Below are 27855 nucleotides of genomic sequence, written 5' to 3'. Positions count from 1 at the left end.
CAGCGAAGTTGGAAGGACTGGTACTAGCTAGCTCATCATCTCATGTGATTTATTTTTTGTTCGACCTGATTCTTACCTGTAAGTTTATGATTTCAATTTTCCATGCATTCAGCGCTTTTATATTGTATAGCTGTCATGTATAGATAATTATTTGTAAAGCAGATCCTAAAATCATGAAATTTAAGGTCTAACAAGTTGAACCATGATTGAGTGTATGTGGAGCGGTTATTACACTGTACATGCACGGGAACCTTTGGGGTGTGATGCTTGGTGCTGCCCCCTTCGAATCTACTTCAACTTGTGCGGTGATGTGATTGTGATGGGGCCTGGGGAAATAATACACGTTACTTTGAAGGGGTATAGACTAAACCAGAAAAGTGTAGTATTCTAGTTATTATTTATATGTCCATTGCTATAGCAGTATGCTGTAGGATGATAAGACTAAGAGTCAGAGAAGAGAAGACCTATCAATCACCAAGTTGGTGTCTGAAGTAGACTCTATTATAAACATGATATTAATTAAGCATAAATCCTACATCAGTACGAGAATACGGGGGTTAAGGTTAGAGTTAGGGTTAGAGTTAGGGTTAGAGTTAGGGTAAAATGACAAAAAATTACCGTTTTTGCAGCTGGGCCGAGTTGTCCCCTGGTCCGAGTTAGCCCGGATCCGAGAATACACCTGATGGTGGCCTGTTCTTATACTAGCAAAGAAGAAGAAGATTCCTACTTCAGAGTTCAGTCTTGTGACTGTGTGCAGCAAAGAAACATATTATTATTTTGCTCAGTTTCAAGCAACTTCAAACTAGCTACTTCAAACGTACGATATCATCAGGGGAACTTGGAAAGTGATATCAAATGTGTTCAAATCAAAGGAAAAAAATTGTTTATTGTTTAATAAAGTTTATTCCTTTTCCCACTAGTTATAAACTAGTTATAGATCTAAGCTAGATTTCCCAAGCAATAAACAAAAAGATGCACACAAATCACAATCTGTATATTTCTTGACTATTCCAAGGCAATTGATAAGTTATAGATCATGAAATTTTGCCAGAGAAATTATCACATTATGGTTTCAGGGGTACAGCTCTGGACTGGTTTAAGAGCTACAGTACTTAGCTCACAGGAAACAATTTGTTTCTTTAAATGGTTTGATTCAGGGTTACAGAATGTCACATGCGGCGTTCCTCTGGAGATGTACAATGTATCATCTAATAACATACATGTATTGCTAGATAGGATATCAACAAAATTCCAATCTCTGTAAAGACATTGTAAAAAAAAGAGTGGCATAATTCATTAATTGAAATCAATTGTTCCTAAAGACATTCTTCTAATACTAGTAATCTATTCAAAATTAATCCTTCCCTATCTTAATTATGGTGTTCTTGCTTGGGTTAAATCCTCTCAAAACTAACGTTGAAAAATTATGCTTGATTCACAAGAGGATCGTAAGAATTATTTGTAATGATATCTTTCGTACGCACATTAATCCGCTCTCATAGTATATATACGCAAAGAATTTTAAAGGTGCAATTTATTTATCACCTTCAACTGGGTTCTCTAATGTACTCTGTACAACTTCAACACTGGTGTCCTACCACAGGCTCTTGTCAGCATTTTTAGGAAAAATAGTCTAGTTCATGACCATGCTTAACGAAATACCTCTGCATTTCACTTACTCCAAGTAAGGACAAAGTTTACTTTTAATACTTTGGTTTGTACTGGACCTAGGTTCTGAAACTCTCTTGGCTCTAGTGTTAAGCAATATATGTTAGTCTCTCTGGCTCTCTGCATTTAAGTATGCACTTAAGGTTTATCTTCTCGATAAATACTGTGACTCATAGAATAGTTCTATTTTGTAGTTATTTTGGTGCCTAGATCTATTTATTATAAATTACTACCGGTATACAGTAGATGTAAAATTCCTTCTTCTTGATATTATGTGTCTAACTGAATATTTTCAGATTGTCAGCCTTTTATTCTCTCCCCCTGTTGCCTTGTGCTTGTTGTGTGCTGTGCCTATTGTTGATGTCTTGTAGTCTTTTATTATTTCACATATTTTCTCTTTTTTTTCCTCCTGTCTTGTCTCTAGATTCTAGTCTCCTGATTTTGTGTACACTTCTTGATTTTTACACCACCTTTTTCTTAATGTATTCTTACATGTATACATGTAGGTAGTCACAAATATTATATATATTATATATCACAAATCTTGTTGCTTATATATTTAGGTACCGGTACATATTTTACCAACCAATTATTTGGTCCAGAGGGGACCCTAAAACTTACAAGCTCTGCTTTTACCAGGGTCTCCTCATCTTTCTCTTAGTACATTTATAAAAAAAAAAAATTGCCGCTTATTGCCATTAAAAAATAAAAAAAACCTTTTGTTGACAAAGTGAAATTGTTTGGACATGGGCATTGCTCCAAATTTCTTCCGTGTACATGGACATACATGTAAATTGTGACAGAAAAGGATGGCATAAAGGCTACATGTATACATTTGTTTTGCATTAAATAAAGATAGTATTCACTTTAAAAGCTACAGTATACATGTACATGTACCTGTAGGTGTTCTGAACGTGCTCTACTCTGTACATTGGTAACGATTGCCAGGTAATTAATTATTTTGAAAGCTCTTGGGAAGCTCATAGGGATATTAGATGGAAAATACATGATGTGCATTGTTCAAGGAGAAGAGCAGTCTGTTGTAATGAAGGCCTCAGTCTGTACTATTGTCTGTTGAGATAATTGTATTGAATTTGAGTGAGTTGGCTGTAAACAAAATATCTAAATTCATGAAAAAATCATGATTTTCAAAAATAAATGCAGTTTCATGAATTTGTACAGGTTAAATTTATCTGTGCAAATACATGAATGAAAGAAAGAAAAAGAGCATTCTGTACATCCTGCATTGTATTACACGTACATGTAACATGCAACTTTCTTCTGCACTGACTGCAATGAAGACATACAGTACACTTTAAATAAACATAAACAGTTTGGCAATATTTTTTTTAGTTAGACATTTATTGACTTGTGTTATAATATATCAGGGAATCTTAAAACTAGACATAAAATTAATCTTTTGCTCATTTCATATCTGGTTTGCAGTCTTACTGACCACATTTTACATTTGTTGCCCACATGTGTTTACAGCATATTCGTAGTCTTGTTTGACCCATTACGTGACGTACATTGTAAAATGTACTGTACATATATAAACTGAACAATTTTGCATGGAAACTTACTAAAGATCAAAGTAACTGAAGCCAGTGAATTATTTTTTTCCTAAAAATACTACTTGTTACTGTTAGTAATGAAACATTATACAGGGTGTACCTTGTATTTATTTTGAACAGCCGGTTCCTAATGTATACATGTTTGTACAGTATCTGTTATTTAAGTAAAGCCATGTTTTGAATGAAATTGTATAGCATCATCTCACACTGAACTGTTCCTCTCTTCCACCCACACACACTTTCTCTCTCTCTCTCTCTCTCTCTCTGTCTCTCTCTCTCTTTCCCTTTCCCTTTCTCCTTTCTCTCTTTCGTTCTCTCTCTTGTCTCTCTTTGCCATCCAGTATGATGTACGTTTAGTTTATGTCTGCTACCAAAAATAAACAGTTTTTATCTGAAATATTTAACAATTGATGAATAATTGAATTTAGATCTTGGATTTGACTTGTTCTATTTATATGACATTGATTGTTGTCATGTACATTTTCTAGAATATATTTAAGTAAGTATTGTCTGTTGGGAGCCAGGGGAGTACAAATAATCATTATAATTCCCCTGGCTCTCAACAGAGAGGTTAAATTATATTACATTGTTATGTTATTTATGTTATTTATAGTTATTTGTCTATGATATGTTAATGTATTGTTATATTTATACAAATGTGAGCCGTAAGAAGATTTTTATGCCTTCATTTTATTTTGTGCATGACAATAAAGAAATTCAATTCAATTCAATTCAATTTTTCTATGAAGGACTATATTAGTGGGAAAACATATGAAAGATACTTATTCTGCTTCGTCTTTAAATCAAATTAATCCTTGCTTTCTTGTGCAGGAAGCCATTACCACCTCCGTAACCATGGCGACAGAGAGCAGAGGACATCAGCTGCAGCTCGCAATAATTGATGTGGAAGGGATGACATGTAACTCCTGTGTGAGGAGTATAGAGGAACGCATGGGTGATACCAAGGGAGTCTATCTTGTGAAGGTAATCTTACGGTACATGATCATGTGGCACTGTCACATGTATGAAAGAATGACAGTCTGCCAGAAAAGAAAAATCCAATCTTCTTACATAATGATAATAGTGGGTTCTTGTATAGCGCTCATGTATGTGACACTCCTGGCGCTCCCAATTATTACCGTGGCTTTATAAGATTCATGAAAAACACTTGCGTATTGATGGAAGAATAGCAGTGTCATCTGTCTTGTACAGTACATACCCTTTTCTCACCCTTAAAATTAAATAATTATTGTATGAAGATAATCTTACATACATATTATTTATAAACAAAATATCACTAAAAACATGTACATTTAGATGAAAATACAATGCCATCCGCCTTTTTACATCTACTCTTCTTAGTCGTAATTGGAAGTTATTATCTTGTGCAGATAATATCATGAGGACATGAAACACATATTGAAATTGTAATGTCGTCTGCCTCTAACATCTATTCTTCATGACCCATGGAAAAGACTTTATCTTGTGGAGGAGATCATGAAACACATAGTGATGAAAGAAATACAATGTCATCTGCTGTATGAGTGTTTCTTTTGAAGGTAAACTGATATGACCATAAAAGAAATATTGATGAAAGAATATGACTGTTATCTGCCTTTTACTTCTTACCCAGAAATAGAAGTCCATCTTGCAAAGGTTATCTTAAATGATCATGAACGCTCTTACTTGTCGATAAAAGAATAGCAATGTAATCTGCCTTTTATTAATCCACTCTTACCCATGAAAAGGAATTTCTCCTTTTTCTTGGGAAGATAATCTATTATGATCATGAAATAATGAAGCACTTACATGCTGATGGAACAATAACAATTCTCAACTGCCTTTCCTTGCCTCTTTTGCTCTCTTCTATAAACCCCTTTACATACATGTGCATGTATACCAGTATCTATTTTTGATTGAATAAACTTCAAATGTCAAATTTCAAATTTATTCATGTTTCCAACAAAACATTAAAAATCAATTATAAGCATTTAAAACAAATGTAAGAAATACATGTTGGAAACAGAGGGGTCTACTAAAAAGCAATGCTTGTACAAGTGTGAACACCTCAAATGATACTTAGGAATAATTAAATTAACTAATCTGTAACTACAAAGGGAACTACAAAATAGGGGAATATAAAGTGTACATACAGTATAAAGGGCCTATAGTAGATTGTTCAATTGCAGAATATGGTATTTTGGTTTGGTGTGAGAATTCCCATTGTTGGCAGCTGTTGCTATACGCACAACATTTTCAGATCAAAGATTTTAGTATACAATCATCTTATCATTGATAGCCCCACTAAAGTCTATTTCAGACCAAATTATCAGAGTGGACTTTCCCTTTAATCATGATAATTTCCTGATCATGAAATTTATGGTCAATGTTAAAGGTAATACAAAGTTTTGGGAAATTTTGAAAAATTGGGTGGACAGTGATTCATTACAATTTTGATATACATTGTATTTGGATGCCACTGTGGATGTATTATAAGCTCTAGAAAATTTAGCCTCTAAAACACTTCTGCTTTTGAGAAAAATTGAATATAAAATTTACCAGTGCTCCCAGGAAATTTTGATAAATTTCAAATAGCGCCTACGGCCCTACAATGGTAGCTGCAACCATGAAAATCTCAGAATATGTAGTTGTGATATTCCCAACGAGAATAGGTAATCGGTCAAGAAACATAGTTTTATAGCTTAATTAATATCTTGACCTTGAGAGGGAGCTATACAACCCAAAGAGTTTATAATTTTATAACTTTAGACTCGATTTCAACCGCGACAACGATCACTGAATATTGTAGGATCGCATATGCTTCCGATATGTTCATTTGAACCAAATTCATGACCCCATACCAAAACTTTGTATTACCTTTAAAGTATAAACACATATATCATTAAATTTAATGTATGTTTATTCATGTAAAGACAACCAGCAGTTGTACCTGTAGGTATTGCAGTTTATAGGACATAACATTAACTAGCGAGAAGGCCAAGCAATATTGATTCTTAGTTTCTTGTCCTAATTTCTGAAAATGAGAAGGAGGAGGTTGCATTGCATTTGATATTTTCTGTACAAACAGTTAACAACTGAATTATTTATACCTTTACCAAGGTTTGTATTTTTTTTTTGTATGTGAAAAATTTGTTTGTCCTGATTTATGTTTCTTGAGAATAAGACGTTAAAGCTTAAGAGGCGGTCCAGGAACGGAGGGAAGAGGAGACAAGAGACTAGAAATTAATTTTATGTGGCCTACCGGACCAGTAATAAAAATTGTCTAGGATATTCTGATGATCTTGAATTCTTTGACAAATAGATGATGGTGACTGATCATGCATAATGCATATCATATTCGACAGAAGTACTGGTACATGTACTTTCAAATTCATAGGAAAGAAATCAACCATATCGTCTCTTGTACCAGCTAATCAATGTTCTTTGTATTGTACTTCTACATAAGTTCGCCTGCATTATCATCAAGCGAAGGTCAACTCTGCATACATGTATATTGGGCCTACAATACATACGGTTGTGTGCATACATGTATGGAGATGCTCCTTAATGAAATTTCAGCACTGATTTATGGGTGTCTATGTTTATCTTGTCTTTCTGAGCAAGATAAACAATGTGCATGTCCTGCGGTGCTCACCGGCTATACATTTCCATGATACGCTTGTAGAATTACATGTAGTTGTGTGCTGTACATTAGCACAGTTTTTAATTTTAATGAATGTCGTTATCTTTTATAGAAACTTTGATTGTAACAAATAATAATAAAGATTCAGTTATGTTGTGTGCTGTCACAGTTTGTGTATTATATTGATAGCATTTTTAGAGAAACATCGTTAATTGATATTAAAAATCAACATTGGTGACTTAAATTTATGTCACACCAAGAAAGATTAAAGTCCGTTCCTAATAATCCTGTTTAAGAAATAATAGACAAATGCAAACAATCAAACAGGGATAATTATCTTCATGGTTATGTTGTGATGTACTTTGGACATGTTGTGGTGTAAAATGAGGCCTTGGTGATGTAATTTTCTGTCCTAATAGATCATTAATCCAAGTACATGTAAGCAAGTCTTGATTATATGATGAAGAGGTAAGACCAAAGAACAGTTATTAGCAATCATTTAATGGCACTACATGTATGTTCACGTCTGTACGGATATCTCGGTTTATTTGTCTAATCTGACACTAATTTTATTATCAGTAAGAGTTTGATTAAACTCATAATTTGTTTGTTTTTGTCTTGTGTATTTTAATACAGGTGTCGCTGTCAGAGAAAAAAGCATTCGTGACCTTTGACCCTACAGACATTGACCAATCAACATTGAAGGATGTGATCTATGACATGGGCTTTGACGCTTGTTTAGGAAGCAATGCGTGTAGTGTGGAATGTGGTGTCGTATCCATAGCAGGAATGACATGTCAGTCTTGTGTGAAAAAGATTGAAGAGAAGCTAGCAGGACTAGACGGTGTGGAGAAAGTCAGAGTTCTTTTAGAACGGAACTGTGGAGTCATCATGCTAAACAGGAATAAAATAGGTCTTCTGGATATTGTAGGGGAGATCAGTGCTTTGGGATTCAATGCTGGCATTGCAAATGGAATGCCCTCTGAAGACGATGGGAAAAACAACAAAAGGGTTGTGATTGGAATCGAAGGGATGACGTGTGGCTCGTGCGTCAAGTCCATCGAGGGTCATGTAGGGTCACTTCCTGGTGTGAGCACAATCAATGTCTCGCTGGCCAACAAAGAAGGGATCCTTACCTATGATGCAACCCTGACCAGTGCAGAGAAACTCAAGGAGGCCATTTATGACATGGGCTTTGATGCTACACTTCCTTGTAGCACCCCACCATCCCCAAACAATGGGACACCTCTAGCCATGGTCATTGTAGGTATCGAAGGGATGACTTGCCAGTCTTGTGTGCGGTCAATCGAAGACAGGATAGGCTCGATTCAAGGAGTCACCAGCATTAAGGTTTCGCTGGAGGATAAGATAGCGGATGTGAAGTACATGTCATCTCAGATCAAAGCAGAGGAGATTCGCATGGCAATATACGACATGGGTTTCGAAGCAACCCTACCAGAAAGCTTTGACGTGAGCGCCCATGACAAGAGCCAAAGTGCTACGCTCCGTGTTGAAGGAATGACTTGCGGTTCCTGCGTGAAAAGTATTGAGAACACTCTGTCGGACCATCCTGGCTTGGCATCCATACAGGTATCCCTAGAGGGAAAATCAGCAACTTTGACCTTTGACCCCCAGGTCACGACACTACTGGCTATCAGGGATGCAATTTATGACATGGGCTTTGAGTGCTACATGCCTGATCCAGACAATGAAAGAACTGAAGCAGGAGTACTGGGCATCCAGGGGATGACTTGTAATTCTTGTGTTAAGAGCATAGAAGGAATGCTATCGGACAACCCTGCTGTGAGGTCAGCCAAGGTCAGCCTGAAAGAAGAGAATGCAATTGTGACCTTTGACCCCAACACCATCACAATGGAGCAGCTAAAAGAGATTGTGTACGACATGGGCTTTGACGTCACCATAAAGGGTATTTATGACATTAATTATTTTCAATAAGAAAAACATGGTCATATAAGTTTAAGTTTTCATCAAAAGTACATCTGCTCCATCCTGGCTATGTTTTGCCAGAAATACATTATTAGTAAAGAAACAATCAACTGCATACGATTTATATCGTCAGGATTAGTCGCAATACAAAGAAATGAATGCATCATTTGTTAAAAGTCATTTTCTCACTGAATAATCTGCTTTAATCATTTGGCTTATAAATTGCAATGTCAGAAGAGATTTCATTCAGTAACTGTACATAAGTTCCACCATTGACCATATACTTTTGACCACAAATTAATGCACTTTTTCTTTTCTTTGGATTATTCATAAACCAAAGAAATACGGCAATAAAGTATCTATTTTTTTTGTTTCTCTTTGCAGCACATGTACGATTGTTTATATTGTAACCTTTCTTTCATTCTACATACATGTTATTTTGTACTTTTACTCTTGAAAAACAAAATTATTTTGCAATTCAATTTAAAAAATCCTATTCACTTTCTTTTCCCTTTTTTCTATGCCAGTTCCATGCTAAGAAATATGAATTCATTTTTTAAATTTTTTATTTCTCTTTCACAATTATTTCACATTTTATAGAATCCCCATTACTGGAGATCAACTCACCAAACTCATGCACACCATCTCACTCAACAACTCAAGCGAGTGAGCCTTTATCCAAAAAATCACCCATCACTCCCCATGGCGCTTTCATGCAAGAGGTATCCCAGGATTCAGCTGGACAGGAAGTGAAAGCTGACAGCAGCAAGAAGTGCTTCCTACGGGTCACTGGCATGACCTGCAGTTCCTGCGTGGCCTTGATAGAAGGCAGGATGGCAAAGCGTGAAGGTAGCACCGGTTTAAATCTCTCACAAGTAACCATTTTTTAGAAAACAAGTTTACCAAAATTTCACACACATACCCAGGCATATCACCAAATAATGGCACTACTGTTTTTTTTTTCCATCTTCCCTTGCATAAGGATATTTTTTATTTTCAGTGGGAGAACACATTTTAGATTTTGATATTGATTTGGAATCACCCATTTTGTTTGAAAACATACATGACTGACCTACACTGTACGTTTAATTTTAACCTCTGAAATACTATGGTAATGAAAAAGATATCCAATGGGGGCAACCCATTTATTGGAAATTGTAATGGTGAGGCAAAAAATGGTCATGTAATGTATTGTAATGCAATGTAGCTTTAGAAACGCTAATTTCTCAATGCACTCTAGGGATTTGATGTGAATGTACACAATATTGTGTAATATTTATTGCACTGTGATGTGGAAGCAAATGTTAAAAGAGTAAAAAGTTCATTACAGTGCAATAACTTTTTATGGAATTTCACATGGACTATCAATCAATCATTCAAGTATTACATGTAGATCTGGTTTTCAATTTCAGGGTTAAGTATTCTCATTGCACCTTTTTTTTTTTTTTTTTTTTTTTTTTTTACATAGTCCCCTTTTCACTTAAATTCTGTGGAATATCCCTCTAAAAGCAATGTCCATACATATATATCTAGAGACACACTAAACCACAGGTCTTTATTGTACCATTTAATCTGAATTGGATGCTGCCCAATAAAACTAAACTATGTCTTGGCAAAAAAAATATGAGAAGTGATGTCAAAGGTTTCATATCCTCACATTGTTCAGAATAGGAAGCAGCCACTCGTTTATGTATTTATAATTTGTATAATGGGATTTTAGTTGAACTTTCTACCCTTAATATGTACAGTAACAGCTTTAACTACAATGATCATCAACAACTTTCATTTTTATAGTTAACAAGGTCGTTTAGTACCAGAAGTCAATTGTTAACAGTCTATCCAAGATTTCTATGCACCATATTCTTTTTAAGAAATGACTGCTGTGGAACTCTTTTCAATACAATTTTTTTTTATAATAATTGCTCTGCAAGATGTTAAAACAAAACTGAAATGGCAACTTGCATACATGTACAGTGTAGGATGTGTTTAGAAAAAGAAATTGGAAATATTTGTTCTTGTTTCTATCAAGTAATCCATTGTTAGCAGTTTTTGGTACGTGTTCATCTTTAAAGATTTGATTAACAGCTAATTTTTAGGCCCAAGTAATTCCTTCTTAATCCTGTCTTGTATAGTCTTCATTTCTGCTGTGTAGAACTTGCAAACAAAAATGATTTTGTGGTTAATAGATGTTTTAGGTCTCTATGTATTATGAAATTTGAGCATAGCAATACATTCATGTTTATATACTTCCCTTAAAAGGATTTATCATTGTTTTAAACCCCGACCTGCTCATCATTTTGAAAGAAGAGAACCTTTGAATTCTTCCTATTCAAACATTGAAACATTAGACTTCCTCTTCAAAGATTATAAACCTTGAGAACTTAACGGTTATTAAGCTTTAGTTTCCTGTTTCCTATCATAAATGCCCATTAGGGTTCAAACTCCAGTTATAACTTTCTTTTTCTTTCTCCATCTTCATTGCATTGTATTTGAGTGCCAGTTAAACATAAAAAATACGCCCTTGTGAAGTTGTGACAATGGTCCGTATTCTATTAATTCAGTTTAACCCGACATCGGGTCTAAAATCACATTTAACAAAAGACCTTAAACTCACTTCCATTGTTAAACCTGACTTTGACAGCCTAAACACAATGTTACCCTTACCTTCTTTTTTTCCGAAAGCAGTAATATAATTATTATTTTTGATTTTTTTTTCTTCATTACTTGTAATGGTCATTTTGCTTTTTAAAATAATTTTTACTTTACATTCATGTCTGGGTTGATCAATTAAGTAGAATTAGAATTTATAGAGAATTACAAATTTAGTTACTTAAACTGTACAGTAAGTATCTATATTGTATGTTGCAAAATAAATCCCAAGTGCCAGAGCCATCAAAGTATTTATAGAAAAGTAGAAAACATACAACAAGTTAACTTTTTTTTTAAAGACCCAAAACATGAACATCTGAAGGGCTACAGTTACACATACTATTTTTGCTATTTATTTGAAAAACAAATGAACAATATGATGGCAGATTCATTTTAGCACATTAAATTTTGTAAACAAAATTCAGATGGCATTCATAGAATGTTCATTTTCATATTTTTGTGCAGGTATCAAGAGCATTCGCATATCCTTGATGGCCCAGAAGGCTGAAGTGAAATACAATGCCAATGAATTGACACCGTCAAAGATTGCCAATTTGATAGACGACCTTGGCTTTGGTGCAGAGGTCATCGATGCAGACGTAGCGAACGCCAAAGAAGGGGTCATTGAATTACATGTGAGTTGTCATTATCACATCCTAATCTTGTCCCCTTTTGTATAAATCTGTACTGTGTTTTTTTTTAAAAGCTTTTCACCTCTTTTATCTCACCATGCAAAGATTGTTTGCACGATATAGAATTAGACCTGTTTGTCAGGTTTTCAACACTATCTCATTATCTTTACAAATATGATTGATTCAAGAATCTTAGGGAGATGGGAATTGGTATTGAGTACCCTAACAAGTGATGAATTTTCCTTTGTGTCCCATAAAATTCTGCTTAAAAATCTGTTATGGGTAAACAATTCAGAATTACTATGGAACAGTTTCTCTTGAATTTGTAATTTTTTCACGACTCAAAATTAGCTTTGATTGTATCATTTTCACAATATTTTCTTTGTTTTGTCTTTAATTTCAGATATCTGGCATGACATGTTCATCCTGTGTACATCTTATTGAGTCAGCTCTCGTTAAAAAAACAGGGATCAAGTTAGCCGCTGTTGCCCTGGCGACGAGCAGAGGTCACTTTGAATATGACCCCAATCTCACAGGACCAAGAGATATCATATTGGCAATCAAGGTACAAAGAAGTTTGTTCTAATTCTCTTTAGAGATGTTTATATTAGGCTTTAATATTGAATTAGTTATGAACATGTTCATGATTTGTTCAGATGATATGTAACACTTCCTTGATGAAAATTGAATAATTGATGAGGGACTTTGCTATTGAGAATTTAATGAATGTGATTATTATCATGATAATCACTTTTTTTTAATGAGAAGCTACATTTTTGCCTCATCAGTATCAAATTTATTGATTTTTAGTCCCCTTAATCTATATGTATCACTCTCTGTGATTGACTCAGTCTCTTCGCCTCTCTCTCTGTCTCTCTCTCTCTCTCTCTCTTACCCCCTCTTTTCTCTCTCTCTCTTTCTCTCTCTCTTATTTCTTTTCTCTTCTCTTTTTCTCTCTTCTCTCACTCCACCCCCTCACTTTCTTAAAAATAATATAAAATCTATTTTCATTATTACTTGGCTTTATATATGCTGGCATATACAAATTATAAATTAAACTTGCTACATCATTAGTAAAATTGTTATTTCATCAATATTTCTTCTTCACTTCATTTGCAGGAAGCAGGTTTTGAGGCGAGCTTGATTTCCAGTGATAAGAATGTACATTCCAGCGTTGATCATTCCCAGACCATCAATCAGTAAGAGAAATGGATTCTTTATACATAATGTAGTTTTAGGGTCATAATAATAATAATAATAATAACAGTAGCTCACATTTATCATGAGCCTAATACTTTGTTTATAGACGCAGCACATACATGTATTATCATTCCGGTCATTGGATTCAGGCTTACCTGCAACACAATGTATGCACATTTTCCACTCCCTGGGGAGTATTCCAGCCAGTCACCATTTTACAAGCGCCATTTGCTAATTCAAGCACATTAACTTTCGCATCCTACCGGGTACCAATTTGGCACATGGGTGGAGAGTGGCAATGTAGATCAATGTCTTGCCAGAGGACATAAGTGCCGCGGCGGGACTTGAACCGTGGACCTTGTGATCCACAGTCTGGTGACATATCCACTCGACCACGACACCTCTACATCTGTAATAAGACGAGTCTTAACTTTTTTGTCCCATACGTTACCAACCACATCTCATAATTTAGTATATCAGGGGGGTGTTTCACAAAGACTAAGATCGACTTTAAGTTGGACTTAAATATGGCAGGCCATTCATGCCACTGGTTGCTCTCACAATTGGACTCTTAATTATGATCTTTAGATGATATTTTTCCTTCAATAATTAATTATCAAATCAGGTAAATTCTGTAGATTTGTGACCACAATTTGTACGTCCCGTGAGAAACCAATACCAGGAATGGTTAGAGGAACTAGTGGCATGAACGGCCTGCCATAGTTAAGTTCAACTTAAAGTCGATCTTAGTCTTTGTGAAACACTCCCCAGATTTTTGCATATGTTAAAAACCCTATTGGATCCCAGACCAGACTGTCTAAGAACTGAAATAACACATTTGATATCAACTTATGTTCAGAACTCTACAAGAATATTGGTGAATTACCAGACACCAAATGAGCAAATAATTAGTACTGCTAAATAATCCATTCTGTTTGTTTGTGCTTAAGGAGACAGTGGCAAATTTCATACCTGAAGTTTTGACCATTCAGAGGCCCAGAATCTTCATATACAGTATATAATACAATTTTGAGCACTTTATTTTTTGTAAAATGGCGACTGGCTGGAATGCTCAGGGAGTGGAAAATGTGCATACATTGTGTGCAGGTAAGCTTGAATACGATGACCGGGGTAATAATATATCTGTAAAGCGCTTAGGCACATCGTCGGATTGATGTATTGAGCGCTATATAAACACAGAATATTATTAATTATATCTAGAAAAATTATTGATATGCTATAATCAGAATTTTATTTTTCCACTTTCATAGATGGCGACGGTCATTCTTCATCTCTTTACTCTTTGGTGGACCAGTCATTGCCATCTTGTTGTATGAAATCATCAGTCATCCTTCTCCTAAGTGTATCTTCCCTGGGGTATCTATCCTCAATCTCCTCCTCTTCCTCCTCTGCACACCGGTACAGGTCAGTATCCTTGGTGATCATGATAATGATGATGACGGTGGTGGGGATCATAGTGGTAATGGTGATGTTGGTGGTGATAATGGTGAAGGTGATTGTAATAATGATGATGATGGTGATTATGGTAATATTGATGGTGATGGTAATGGTAATGGTGATGGTGACTGAGATGGTAATAGTGATAAAGATGATTGTGATAATGATGATTGTGATAATGATGATGATGGTGATTGTGGTAATGATGATGATGGTGATTGTGGTAATGATGATGATGGTGATTGTGATGATGATGATGATGATGGTGATTGTGGTAATGATGAAGGTGATGGTGGTGATGATGAAGGTGTTTATGATCATTATGGTGATGATGATGATGATAGTGATGACATAGTTGATGATAATGAAAATAATGATAGTGATATCATAAATGATAGAAAATGTTACTGAATCCCTTTCCACCTCAACTGCTGAAGATGGTGCTGAAGGAAATTTTGGTTGTCCCTACATTTGTCAATCTGCAATTTAATATATATATATATATATATATATATATATATTGATATTTCAATAGCATATGAAGAATAACCTTGATGAATCTTGACCAGGGTCCGTTGCACAAGACTTACCATTGATGGTAACTTTGCCATTAATGGTAACTACCATGGAAACCTTGATTTTTATTGGCTGTTGAGCCCTGTTACCATGGAAGTTGCCATTGATGGAAAAGTTACCATCAATGATAAGTTTTATGCAACAGAGCCCTGGTACCAGTAAGAGAATTATACTGACAATATTTATACTTTTTTTAAATTAATATATATAAATGTATTTTGCAACCAAGGGGTTATTACTTTTCTTTTTCATTTCAATCTTACTCTATAGTTTATAGCGGGGCGATACTTCTACATTCAGGCCTACAAGTCCCTCAAGCATGGGGCAGCCAACATGGATGTCCTTATCGTCTTGGCAACAACCATTTCTTACACCTACTCTGTCATAGTCCTCTTGATAGCCATATGCCGGAGATCTGATACCAGTCCAAAGACGTTCTTTGATGAGCCTCCCATGCTCTACATCTTTGTAACACTAGGGAGATGGCTGGAGCATTACACCAAGGTATGTCTGGACAGCAATCATTATTGGGATTTTCTGTGCTGTAGGCTGGCAAAATTTGGCCCACAGATTAAAAAAATTCCATGTTAATCCATTGACTACAGGAACTGAGAGTTTACTATTATCAGCCTAGGGAAATGAGAGAATTGGATAGAGCTATAAATAGTTTCTATTTAATTTGAATTTCATCACAACTCAAGATTAACTTTGAGAGCTATGTTATTTTTATCAGAAATGTAGGATATAATTTTGAGGTTGTACTTTAATTGCAAATTTAACTCTGGAAAAACAAAGTAAGATTACTGGCAGGTTAACCAATATTATGATGAGATCATGTATAAATTCAATACAATGTATTTTTGTATAAATCCTAGTCACCTGTTCTTTTTACAGGGAAAGACTTCAGCAGCCCTAGCCAAGCTCATCTCTCTACAAGCAACAGAAGCTACCCTGGTCACTATTGACCCCCAAGGTCAAAGGTCAGAGGAGCAGATCAACGTTGACCTCTTGCAGCATGGTGACCTGGTCAAGGTGCGTCCTGGTGAGAAGATCCCTGTGGACGGAACGGTGGAGGAAGGGACGTCCATGGTGGATGAGGCTCTGATCACGGGGGAGTCCATGCCCGTCACTAAGAAGACAGGTTAGTTAAGCAGGCACACTGGTCGCAATAGCATCACAGTTTTCCAAAATATACCTCTTCACCATCTTACATTGTTCATCAAGAAATGTTAAATGGGTAATAAATTAATGGATTAGTTGACTGTCAATATTTTTCTTTCATTTGCCAGGGAGTACTGTCATAGGAGGAACCATTAATCAGAATGGAGTTCTACTTGTCAAGGCCGTTCATGTTGGAGCAGAAACAACTCTAGCCAATATTGTGAAGCTGGTAGAGGAAGCACAGACATCTAAGGTGAGTTTTCCAAAGAGGCTTTAATACTGAAAGTGCATTGTACATGTACCACAAAACTGGGTGAAGTGCTGTTATGTTAAAATGCAATCTTGAGATCTGCAAGAATCCATGCATTCTTTAGTTATCAGAGGCAGTTTCAAGCTGCCATCAACTTTAAGAAACAGATGCCACAGTCAAGTGGATTTATTTAAAGGTTTTGTAGTTGAGTGGGTTAAATGTTTGATGGGCAGGTTGAGGGTTAAAGCTCCAGTGAGACACTGATGTTTTATTGTAAGACATTAGTTTGATATATGCCATTCTCAACCGAGGTGTTAAAGTTGGTATCTGGTTGGCTTTGTTCCTTGAATTGCACTGTGAGCTGATAAGAGGTACCAACGTTAAAGCCATGTTCACAATTTCTAGCACAATGAAGATTAAGTCTCTAAAAGTGTTGAATATAAGTGTTTTTTTGTGCACTATCCAAATAAAACTTTTCAATTATTAGAAATAATGCTGTAGAGTGATTATTTAACTAATAGGCCGAATTTCCAAAGGAGGTTTGAATTTAACCCATGGTTTAAATCTTCATTTATATAACCCATGGTCTAAAATTAGCGCAAGATGAGAGTACCTTGCCTTGCGCACGTCTAATATTGGACCTCTGATTGTGAACCTCTGATTACGCTTATTTTAGACCATGGGTTTCGTAAATGAGTTTTTAAACCATGGGTTAAATTTAAGCCTCGTTCGCGAATTCAGCCATAAAGTTTATATGAGAGGTGGAGCCCATTTCCATTTGTTTAACGTGACCTGCTAAGCCCTTTCCTCCAGCTTGTATATCTTATTAATCTATATATCCCTCTCCTTTACAGGCACCCATCCAGAAGCTAGCTGACCGCATCGCAGCATACTTCGTCCCTGGTATCGTTATTATCTCCTTGGTAACACTCATCTGTCACATTGCTATGGGACTGTCTGGTAATGGCATGGTGCATCCATCTAGCTCTGAGGTAGGTACACAACAAACAAAAGTGGATTCTTGTGTCATCATCATCATCAACACAAAACTTCAAACAAAAGTGGATTCTTGTTTCATCATCATTATCATCATCGTTTTAACAGCGTCCTGTTTTTCCCACACTGTTGGGTTGGACGTTTCGTTTCCCTTATGTCCTTTCTCTAGGCCTTTGTATTTTCAGCTTCTGCCTTGGTTAGGCCAGATACTCTCATATCTTCATCTGGTTTCTCTAGTCTATGTGTCTCCTTCCAGAGTTTGCAAGGTCTGCCAATGTTTCTTTCCTTTACGGACCATATTTCCATACCATCCCAATCTACCCATCCTCATCTCCTGTGTGATTTCTGTCAGTGAGATTTTCATTCTTGAAATATTATCTACATATTACATGTTTTCATATATTGGTTAATGATATAACTAAGAAATGCTAATATGTATATATATATCACTTGATGAAAGATAGTTCGCCCATCACCTTCATCAACGGTAATTATTTGCGTATTATATATTCTCGGAAAACTTCGGTCCAATTAAAATATGAATGTTAGTGTGTAGAGGATTTGTTACTTTCCTTTAGACATCAGCTGTTACAATTGTTATCCTCATTACCATTTTTACCTAGACGTTGCCTGAAAACAAGACGATGATGATCTGGCAATACTCCTTCCAGTGTGCCATCGCAGTTCTTTGCATTGCTTGCCCCTGCGCATTGGGACTGGCGACCCCTACGGCTGTAATGGTTGGGACCGGGGTCGGAGCAACCAATGGCATCCTCATCAAGGGAGGAGAACCTCTAGAATTAGCTCATAAGGTGAGGGGTCAATTAAATTAATTAACATAAGTTCTTACATTAACATAATTACTATTTTATTTTGTGTTATTATTGTTCTTAAACAAAAATATGTACACTCTGTTTTTGTAGTTACAGCGCTATGTTGTTGTTGTTGTTGTTGTTGTTGTTATTGTCATAATCATTATAATAATAATAATTTAATGATAATAATAAGTTTTATTATTATTTTTAGCAGTAGCAGTTGAAGTAGTATTAAATTTACCAGTTTAAGTGGGATTATCAATTCAAGTGACACTATTCACGTGACACTCCAATATCTTCTGAGAGATTTATTTAACTAGTATGTATTTATTCATATTTGCAACAAAAAATAAAACAGCCATGCTAGAGCATTCCACAGCAAGGTGGAGACCCACACCACAGACAGATTAATATTTAGATAGTTCCTGCATAGAAAAACTACAAAATTTTCCTTCTTTCCTCATTCTTTCCTCATTCTGTCCAGGTGAAGACTGTGGTCTTTGACAAGACTGGAACAATCACCCAGGGTAGACCTACTGTGACCAATGTGATTTAGATTTAAATAGTTCCTGCATTAAAAAAAACTACAAGATTCTCCTTCTTTCCTCATTCTGTCCAGGTGAAGACTGTGGTCTTTGACAAGACTGGAACGATCACCCAGGGTAGACCTACTGTGACCGATGTGATGGCATTCCACAGCCAGGTGGAAACCTACAACACAGACAGACTCCTGGCGGTGGCCGGCTCAGCAGAGCTGGGAAGTGAACATCCAGTAGGGGTAGCGATAGCAAAAAGAGCTAAAGAGGTTTGTAGTTCTGATAATAATACTCAGCTTTTATATAGCGTGAATTACAATTATTCTCTAAGCGCTTCCAAACTTAAAGATTATGACCTCGGCTTTAGCTGTGCTGCCATTACGGCGCTCTAGCATTTCAAGTAATTAATTCCTGCCAGGTACCCATTTACATCACCTGGGTTAAGTGTGGCAAATGTAGATCAATGTCTTGCCAAAGGACATTAGTGCCGCAGCAGGACTCCAACAGTGGACCTTGTGATCGACATAATGGTGAAGTACCTGGTGACGTAACCACTCTACCACGACACCTTTATGTTGTCAGTTATTGAATAAGGATGACATTAATGCCATTATATTGAGATTCTTTTGATATTATGCATCAAATTAATCATCATAATAATAATAATAATAATCTTTTAAAGTCCACTCCAAATTTTATTTTATCAAGTTAAATAGAAAATGGAAATTCTTTTTGCCCAATTGATCGTGAGCCCGGCAGCCACTTAGCAGCGCCAGATCGACATTGCTCTATCCCCTATTGTTGAACGCCAAACAAGGTAGCAGCAACTCCAGTCTTTTAACGTCTTTTGGTATTATCTCCTATTTTATAATGCAATTTGAGGAAATGCCACAGCACAGTCTGTTAACCTTAGGAATGAAACCCATGTATAACTAGTAGGCTGGGTCCCCTCTGTAAAGTTTGTGTATTATATTTTTACCTCAATTTCCTAGCTTGAATGAGTGAATTTTTTGCATAAGAATATGCGTTAGTTATTTAGAAAAAGATAAGTTTTAGAGTACAATGCAAATTTATCCTGAATACCTTTATAATGTCCTTTACAATTATCTACTTATAATTGTAGTACTTGATAATACACCCATTTCTCCGATTTCAATACAGTTAATTAACAAGATTTCTTTGAATCTGTGTGTGTTTTTTAACTATTGATGATAAAGCATTATGTACATTATTAAATCTGCTGAATACTAAGCCATAAGAAAGCTCAATGTTTGTTGCACACAAGAAGGCTGTAAAAGGTATACATGTTCACTGTATACAGTAGTGTCGTAAAATCAAATTCATTGAGTTAAGCATGCATTCTATGCCATGATCGTACCAACATTTAGGTCTTTGGAACCAGTGCCCTTGCCAAGTGCAGTGACTTCCAGGTCGTGCCCGGATGCGGTATCAAGTGTTCTGTGGATGCCCTCTCCTTGGAGCTCCTCCTGCGTCGTCGTCAGCTTGGAGACGGTTACCAGGATACAGTCCGGGTGGAGATTGACAACGCCACTGTAGATGTGGTGTCTCCGATGGGAAACGGTGGAGGGTCGGCCATCATTCCATCCGAGTCCACAGGTAAACCAAGATTGTTTGATGGTTATATGACATTGCTCCATATTTTTTTTTTTTTAAACCATGCGATCTTGGTCTGGTTTTATTTCTACTTGTACATAGTCTTAGCTCCTACACTCAAGTCATCACAAGGTCCATCTCCTTAAGCCAAGAGGGCAGAGGTTGTTGATGATTTGTATTTCCAATTGGGTGGAAGGATAGGCTTTAGTCTTTAATTTTTTGAGAATAAAGGACTAAGGATTTTGCCTATTGCACATGAAGCAACATTTCAAAATTACTTTGGGTAATTATGATTGCATTATTACTTAGGCTAATAAAGCATATAGAGGCAATAAGTGCAGAGATGGCAACCCTCCCTGATTGATTTTTTTTTACATGTCACTCTACACAAATTGTAATGCCTCCCTGATTTGTTGATAATTATTCCTATTATGCTGTATGCAATCGATAGAAACCTCCCTTATTTCTGAAAGCTGGATGTAAAGGTTGGCATATCTGCAAGTGCATTTGCCAGTAATCTAACAAGCTATTTGCTCGGTTCAGTTTGCATTTACTGTTCGTACAATGTCACCCTCACATGGCAAGCCAAAGGCCATACCAGTTGCCAACGCAGCCCTACGTAAGGAACATTACATTCCATGTGCAATTGGCATTAGATTTTGATTGTGTTTTAGATTTGGTTTAGGGTTAGGGTTAGGTGCTATGGAGTGTTTGATCCAGGGTTGAGTTTAGAAATTTGTTTAATCTAATCTAACACATTTGATATTCTTCAGGGTCTACATAGTTAAAAGAAAAATGAATAATATAAATGGGAGTTCCATAGATTATTTTATTTCTACCTAAATCTTAAAGTGCTTTAGAAGATATAATAATAAGCAATTATCTACCAAAATCATGAATAAATATTTTCAGAACATATTTCATTCTTGTAACAGGACACTTTGCCATGTCAAAAGGGAACAGGACTGACCATTATCTGGTTGCTATCGGTAACCGCGAGTGGATGCATCGTAACTTTGTTCCAATGTCTGATGGGGCTGATGCTGCGTTAGGAGCAAGAGAAGAGTTGGGTCAGACGGCCGTCCTAGTTGCAATAAATGGTAAGCCTCATGTTCTTCTCTCTTTCATTCTCTCTCTCTCACTCACCCTCCCCCTCCCTCTCTCTTATAGTTTCTTTTCTCTCATGTGTTAGTTTTCTTTTTATTATCATTTTCTTTCCCCTTTGTATATTTCTCTCTCTCTCTCTCTCTCTCTCTCTTTAATATGACTGAATTGTGTTGTTCCATTTTAGACATTTCCTAGCATTCAAAGTTGTTTGTAAATTTAAGCAGCCTGTCCTATTTATGAACTTTAAAAAAATGAATGGCAAGCGATAATGCTTAACTATATATGTGATCACATTGCCTGCTTGTAAAGGAAATGATATAGTAATAATGACTGCTTTGAGAGACATAGTTGTTCTTATATGCTCAAGCGGAGGTTACAATCGAGCTATTGCGCGAGGCTATGTCTCGAAAATTAAAGCAGTCATTATTACTTTTAAATACCTAAAAAAAAAAGAGTCAACTTATGACACCACCTTGGCTTTTCTCTAGTTTATCTGCACATGTATCAACACAAAGTTATGGCATCTGCATAGACTTTTGTCTCAGGAAGTGAATGGGTAACAACATTCAAGAACAAAAGGCAGCGGTGTAACCCCGCTCTTTCTCTCTCTCTCTCTCTCTCTCTCTCTCTCTCTCTCTCCCCTCTCTCTCTCTCTCAGGTGAGCTAGTTGGTATGATCAGTGTAGCGGATGCGGTCAAGCCTGAGGCAGCAGCAGCTATCTGTACCCTCAAGAAGATGAAACTGGATGTCATGCTACTGACTGGTGACAATAAAAAGACTGCTCAGGTCATTGCTGGACAGGTAAGGCATCTGTTAAAGTGACTTTGTAACATTGTCTCAGATTCTGAAATAAAATCCTGGATTTAGCTCATGCTGCAATCATAAATATAAACCTTTAGGTCAGTCAAGAATCCCATGACTTTTATAAGCCGATCGCCTGTCTGAATATCAAGATATTTATGATTGGAAACCAAAATTTCATTTTGGGTTTTCCTAACGGTTTTGATAACACTTCAGTCTATTGGGGAAAATGAGTATGGTAAAACCGGTCACTCAAGATTTTTACTTTTTTGAGGCACTTCATGATCATTTTGATCCACAATTTTTTTAGGGCTTCAATATTACACCACATCACAGACACTGATAACACGTAGGGCCATGTATCTCAGATTTAACATTGTTAAACGATGCCTTTCACTGTAATAAGCAAGTTGGCTCAGTCGATATAGCATCTGCCCGTCGAAACCAAAGATCAGTGGTTCGAGTCCCACCAAGGCAGATGACTAACGCCCGTATTGTGTGTGATCATACCCCTCGTCCGTTTCATAGACCCAGGGTTGGTTACAGTGGAAAACACTCTGTCCCTCAGAAAGAATGTTAAATGGGCGTAATAGGCGTAATACAGTAACAACAAAAACCACTTAGTTCCCGTATGCAAAGGGTTTACAACCTTTTCTAATGTAAAGAAGGGGCTGTAGATGTGATTGTTTAAGGTATTGCAAAGTTTTGGGAAATTTTGAAAATGGGATGCATAGTAATTTTTTAAAGTTTTGATATATTTGGATGTCCCTGTGAATGTATTATAAGCACCAGAAAATTAGCCCCCTGAAACACTTCTGCTTTCGAGAAATTGAATAATCAAAAAATTTACCGGTGCTCCTGGTAAATTTCAAATATTTCAAATAGTGCCTAAGGCCATTCCATGGTTGCTGCGACCATGAAAATCTCAGTATATGCAGTTCTGATATACATTTTCCAAATGGGAGTAGCAAAAGGGTCGATTGTAGTCACTAAACATTGTTTTAAAGCTAAAGTAATACCAGTCCTGAGTTGGAGCTATACAACATAAAGAGTTTATTATTTACAATTTCATCACTTTAGACTTGATTTCAACCGCGACAATGATTATTGAATATTGTAAAACTCGCATATGCTTCCAATATGTTCATTTGAACCAAATGCATGACCCCATCCAAAACTTTGTATTACCTTTAATCAACCACATACATAAAAGTCCATTAGGAATATGTAGCTTTTTGTCCAGTGAATTCATTCTCTTTCTCATTTCCATTATATTGTAGGTTGGTATTGGGCATGTCTTTGCTGAAGTTCTTCCTCAACACAAAGTGGATAAGATCAGAGAGCTCCAGAAGAGAGGTCATATTGTTGCCATGGTAGGGGATGGGGTCAATGACTCGCCCGCCTTGGCCCAGGCTGAGATTGGTATCGCCATAGGAACAGGCACAGATGTAGCGGTAGAGGCAGCCAATGTGGTCCTGATCAGAGTGAGTATTATGGACTACTATTAAAGTTATGTGTACAGTATGTTGGAGTTTTTTTTATATAGGGGCTCACAATCAGCATTTCTTAAAGGGAAGGCATACCTTTGTAATGAGTTCATTGTATGAAAGCAGGAAAATAAGCATAGCATAATTTGAAATCAGACGGATGAAAAGAGTCATGCAGTATTTGCAATATTTGTAGTGTAATATGACATATTCATGGTCAACCCACTCATTTGTTGTATACGAAAAATTTCATTGATTTTTGTTTTTCTCCTAATTGTCTTCTCCTTTGGGGCACTACCCAATATTTATCACAGATAGTATTATCATTATATATATATATATATATATATACATATAAGATCCTCCAAATGAAAAGCTCGTCCTCAGTAGTACAATGTGGAAGAAAAAGCAAGTCATTTTGTGTGTTGGAATGAATGGGAGGGTTGTCCGGCACTGCATCACAGTGACAGTACCAATGCAGCAAATTTGAAAGTGATCATTGGTTTCCTTTAAACTTGTGGTTACTATGGCAATCTTTTATCTGATCTCTTCCATCCGCAGGATGACCTACAGGATGTGGTGGCAGCCATTGATCTATCCCATAAGACCGTGCAACGGATTCACATCAACTTCATGTTTGCGCTCGTTTATAATATCATCGCCATTCCCATAGCTGCAGGTACTATGCTAACACTCTCATCAATCTTTCTGAATGATATCTCATGAGAAGCAATTATAAGATGATGACATGGATCCTAATCAAATTATTGGTTGAGAGCGTACACGTGACCAGGCATTTATTTTGCTTAACACATAATTGGGATAATGACTCGTCATTATCAAATGCTAATGGCCAGTGATTAGTAAAATCATGTTATAAAACATTGTTTTATAAAACAATAAAACACATCATTTTGTTCGGCATTAGTAAAATTACTGATGCCCTCACTGCTGTGTATTATTTGTATGCTGTTTAACCTAGTCATCATGGAGTTTCGGATTGTTAGTCAAAAGTGAATCATGCTATCCTTTTTATTAATAATCTACACATACTCCTTTTTTATTCTGTTAGCTTGTAAGGGTAAGAATAGAACTGATTTCCCGATTATTCAAAAGGCAAAAGTATTCTGATGTGTAGTCCTTATTTTATGCCACGGCAGGATAAAAACCTATGGATGACATCAGTCAATCTGGGCAGCGTTTCACAAAACCGTCAAAAGTACAAGTTTGTCGACAACCCATTGAAATGGGTGCATGAAATTTAACACATAGTACAATAGGATGTCGGTGAACTTGTACTTATGATGGTTTAGTGAAACGATGCCCAGGTGATTAAGAATGTCAAACTTACTTGGCTCATTCTCCTAGGTTAGATAAACATACAATGAAGACTATTCCCTCACATGCCCTGAACAGACGGTAGCTCACACTTATTTTTGGAATCGTATATATTCTTGATAAGAGACCGCTTCTCCATGTTTAGCGTGATTGCAGTTTTTTCAGTGTTGTGACTAATCAGCAATGGTACACCTTCTACTCATCTTTTACAGTAATATTGTCTCTGTTATTAACCTCTTTACAGGTGCTTTGATGCAGTGGGGCATTGCCCTTCAACCCTGGATGGCTGCTGGTGCCATGGCGATGTCAAGCGTGTCTGTCGTTACATCATCACTTCTACTTAAATTGTAAGTCCTGTTTAAAGAGATGATTGGTACTACAAATCAAAGAATAGCAATGGCTACAGATATACTTTGTTCCTTTAACTTCTATTCATGTTGTCTGATTTGGGCTTCCTGATCATTCTTGCAATATATACTCTGATAAGCGCAAGAGGAAAAGCTGTAGTATATTCTGTATTTGTCGCTTTTCTTCCAAGTCCTGTTTTCATGGTTATGCATCAGCTAAAGTACATGAAAGTGAAGCCTAATGTGTGCATAGTAAGAAGCATGCACTGCACATATTTTCAGGTGAATAATCCAAAAATTAAAATGCATTTGACATGCATTTTTTATTAAATTAACCCCCAATTTAAAGGACCCACTATCAAGACACAGTACGTAAAACAAATACTGACTGCTTTTTCATTTATTTTTGAGTTACAATCAAAACTATACACCACTGTAATTTCAACCCAATGCTTTCTCCCCTGACATTGTCATTGGGTATAGTACTAGTTTGATCTCTCCTGGAGATAGTTTGAACAAGGAGATACAAGTGAGCTCCTTGGTTTGAGCTCCTTAAGCAGTCAATATTTGTGAACTGTGTTAGGTGTTTTCCTGTCATTACTTTTCTACTTCGTTCTGTTCTCCATTTCATTTTATTTTTACTGAATGTTGAATAGTAAAACTCTTTTTTTTGTTTATTTTTTGCAGTTACAAAAAGCCAGACATTGAAAAGGTTCCTCAGCACCACCTATGGCTCTCCAAATGGCTTCCCACGGTCAATAAACACAAACCTCTCTCGTCAGAGGACATCGAGATTGGTGTGCGGACGACCTCGAGCAAAGGGCCATCATGGTTGCTAAGGACCATAGGAAGGGACGACAGGTCGCGGGACGGCTACGGTATCACCTTGCTTCGAGAGGAAGATGACGAAGGTGCTCTTTGAAGTTGAAAGGTGAATCCTTGTCCTGAAATCAAAATTGTTGTACGCAAATAGGATTATCAAAAGAAACTTTATTGAACCTTGTCATGTTCCTGGCAGTATGGCACCATCAAGGGGCATTGATGATGCCCAAGTGCTAGCCTTACGATGATCCGTTGTCTAGTTCTTTATGTCTGCTAGCCACCCGATGATCTTTTCTAATGCTCTTGGTGTTTCAAGTATTTTGTGAAGCTTAAGTGGTGCTTGTTCATATGGTATCTTTGCCCACCTGTTGTGTACAGGCAGATACCGTGGAATGAACAACGTGCCTGCTGAGACACAGAAGGGCATTAATCATATTCTGTTACACAGAGCTAATGCCCTTTTGGCTCTCAATAGATACACCATTAACGTGCAACAGTTAGTGCAATGCCTCAAAGTTTAACAAGAATAAGTAACGGCCGTAACTTCTTCAGAGTTTGGGTTGGCTGCAGATGTAAAGGAAACAATAGAAGAACATGAGACAGGATCACTTACAGGCATTATTCCTGCATTTTCTGTGAGCCCTGACAGGGGGGCATCACTAGTAATATATAACAGTGATATATTAGAAATGTTTAAAATGTTATTTATTACATTATTCATGATGCTCAAATTACAAATTGGAGGAGCTAAATACACTATTTTATTCTGCTGTGATTTGTAAAAACTTGTGAAACTTTGTAAAAATCTGTTTATGAGGATAGATAATGCTAGATTACCACTCTAAAACATATAAAAAGGCATTTTGTTTGGAAAATTGGTTGCTCTGTTTTTAGTAAAAGTTACATTGTTATTTGAATGAATCAAATGGAATGGTAATATAATGTAATTAAATGTATTGTTCCATAATACTGAAACTCTATATTAGTGTGTCTGGATATTTTATGCACATGTACATTTCAATATTGCAAATGCTTCTAATGTTGAATTGTGGTAGGATAAATCATGTTCTATAGATATGTATATCATGAAATGATAATATTGTTTTAATACCAACATTAAGACATTACTTTATTATGTTTGTACATGTATCATTGCAAAAGGCTTTATAGAACTATTGTCTCTTTAGACTATTTCTATTTGTGTTGTGTTAGTACAATAAAACCAACAAAAAAA

At 36.3% G+C, this 27855-nt stretch overlaps 1 protein-coding gene across 1 annotated transcript; it reads left to right on the top strand.

Annotated features, from left to right (window-relative positions):
- LOC115922209 (copper-transporting ATPase 2-like) lies at positions 1 to 27855 on the top strand. The gene is made up of 21 exons (XM_030980597.1): positions 1 to 78; positions 4074 to 4226; positions 7522 to 8812; positions 9433 to 9681; positions 11947 to 12116; positions 12517 to 12678; positions 13233 to 13312; positions 14585 to 14738; positions 15618 to 15851; positions 16242 to 16488; positions 16637 to 16761; positions 17613 to 17750; positions 18378 to 18566; positions 19189 to 19374; positions 20494 to 20722; positions 21655 to 21819; positions 22485 to 22627; positions 23908 to 24111; positions 24676 to 24793; positions 25697 to 25799; positions 26487 to 27855. Exons 2-21 carry the CDS (start codon positions 4098 to 4100, stop codon positions 26719 to 26721), a joined length of 4551 nt encoding a protein of 1516 aa, XP_030836457.1. The 5' UTR covers positions 1 to 78; positions 4074 to 4097; the 3' UTR covers positions 26722 to 27855.

The sequence above is a fragment of the Strongylocentrotus purpuratus genome, unplaced genomic scaffold (genome assembly GCF_000002235.5).
Source record: "Strongylocentrotus purpuratus isolate Spur 01 unplaced genomic scaffold, Spur_5.0 spur5_scaffold_11, whole genome shotgun sequence".
Taxonomy (NCBI): domain Eukaryota; kingdom Metazoa; phylum Echinodermata; class Echinoidea; order Camarodonta; family Strongylocentrotidae; genus Strongylocentrotus; species Strongylocentrotus purpuratus.
Note: the sequence above shows the minus strand (reverse complement) of the source record. Positions and strands in the feature narration are given on the sequence as shown.

Bases quoted from the DNA above. Each gene is read 5' to 3' on its own strand.
- LOC115922209 (XM_030980597.1), top strand. From the start codon at position 4,098: ATGGCGACAGAGAGCAGAGGACATCAGCTGCAGCTCGCAATAATTGAT. The intron at 17,751-18,377 runs GTAGGTACACAA...ATTTTTACCTAG, and splicing joins TGCATCCATCTAGCTCTGAG to ACGTTGCCTGAAAACAAGAC. The intron at 19,375-20,493 runs GTTTGTAGTTCT...ACCAACATTTAG, and splicing joins TAGCAAAAAGAGCTAAAGAG to GTCTTTGGAACCAGTGCCCT.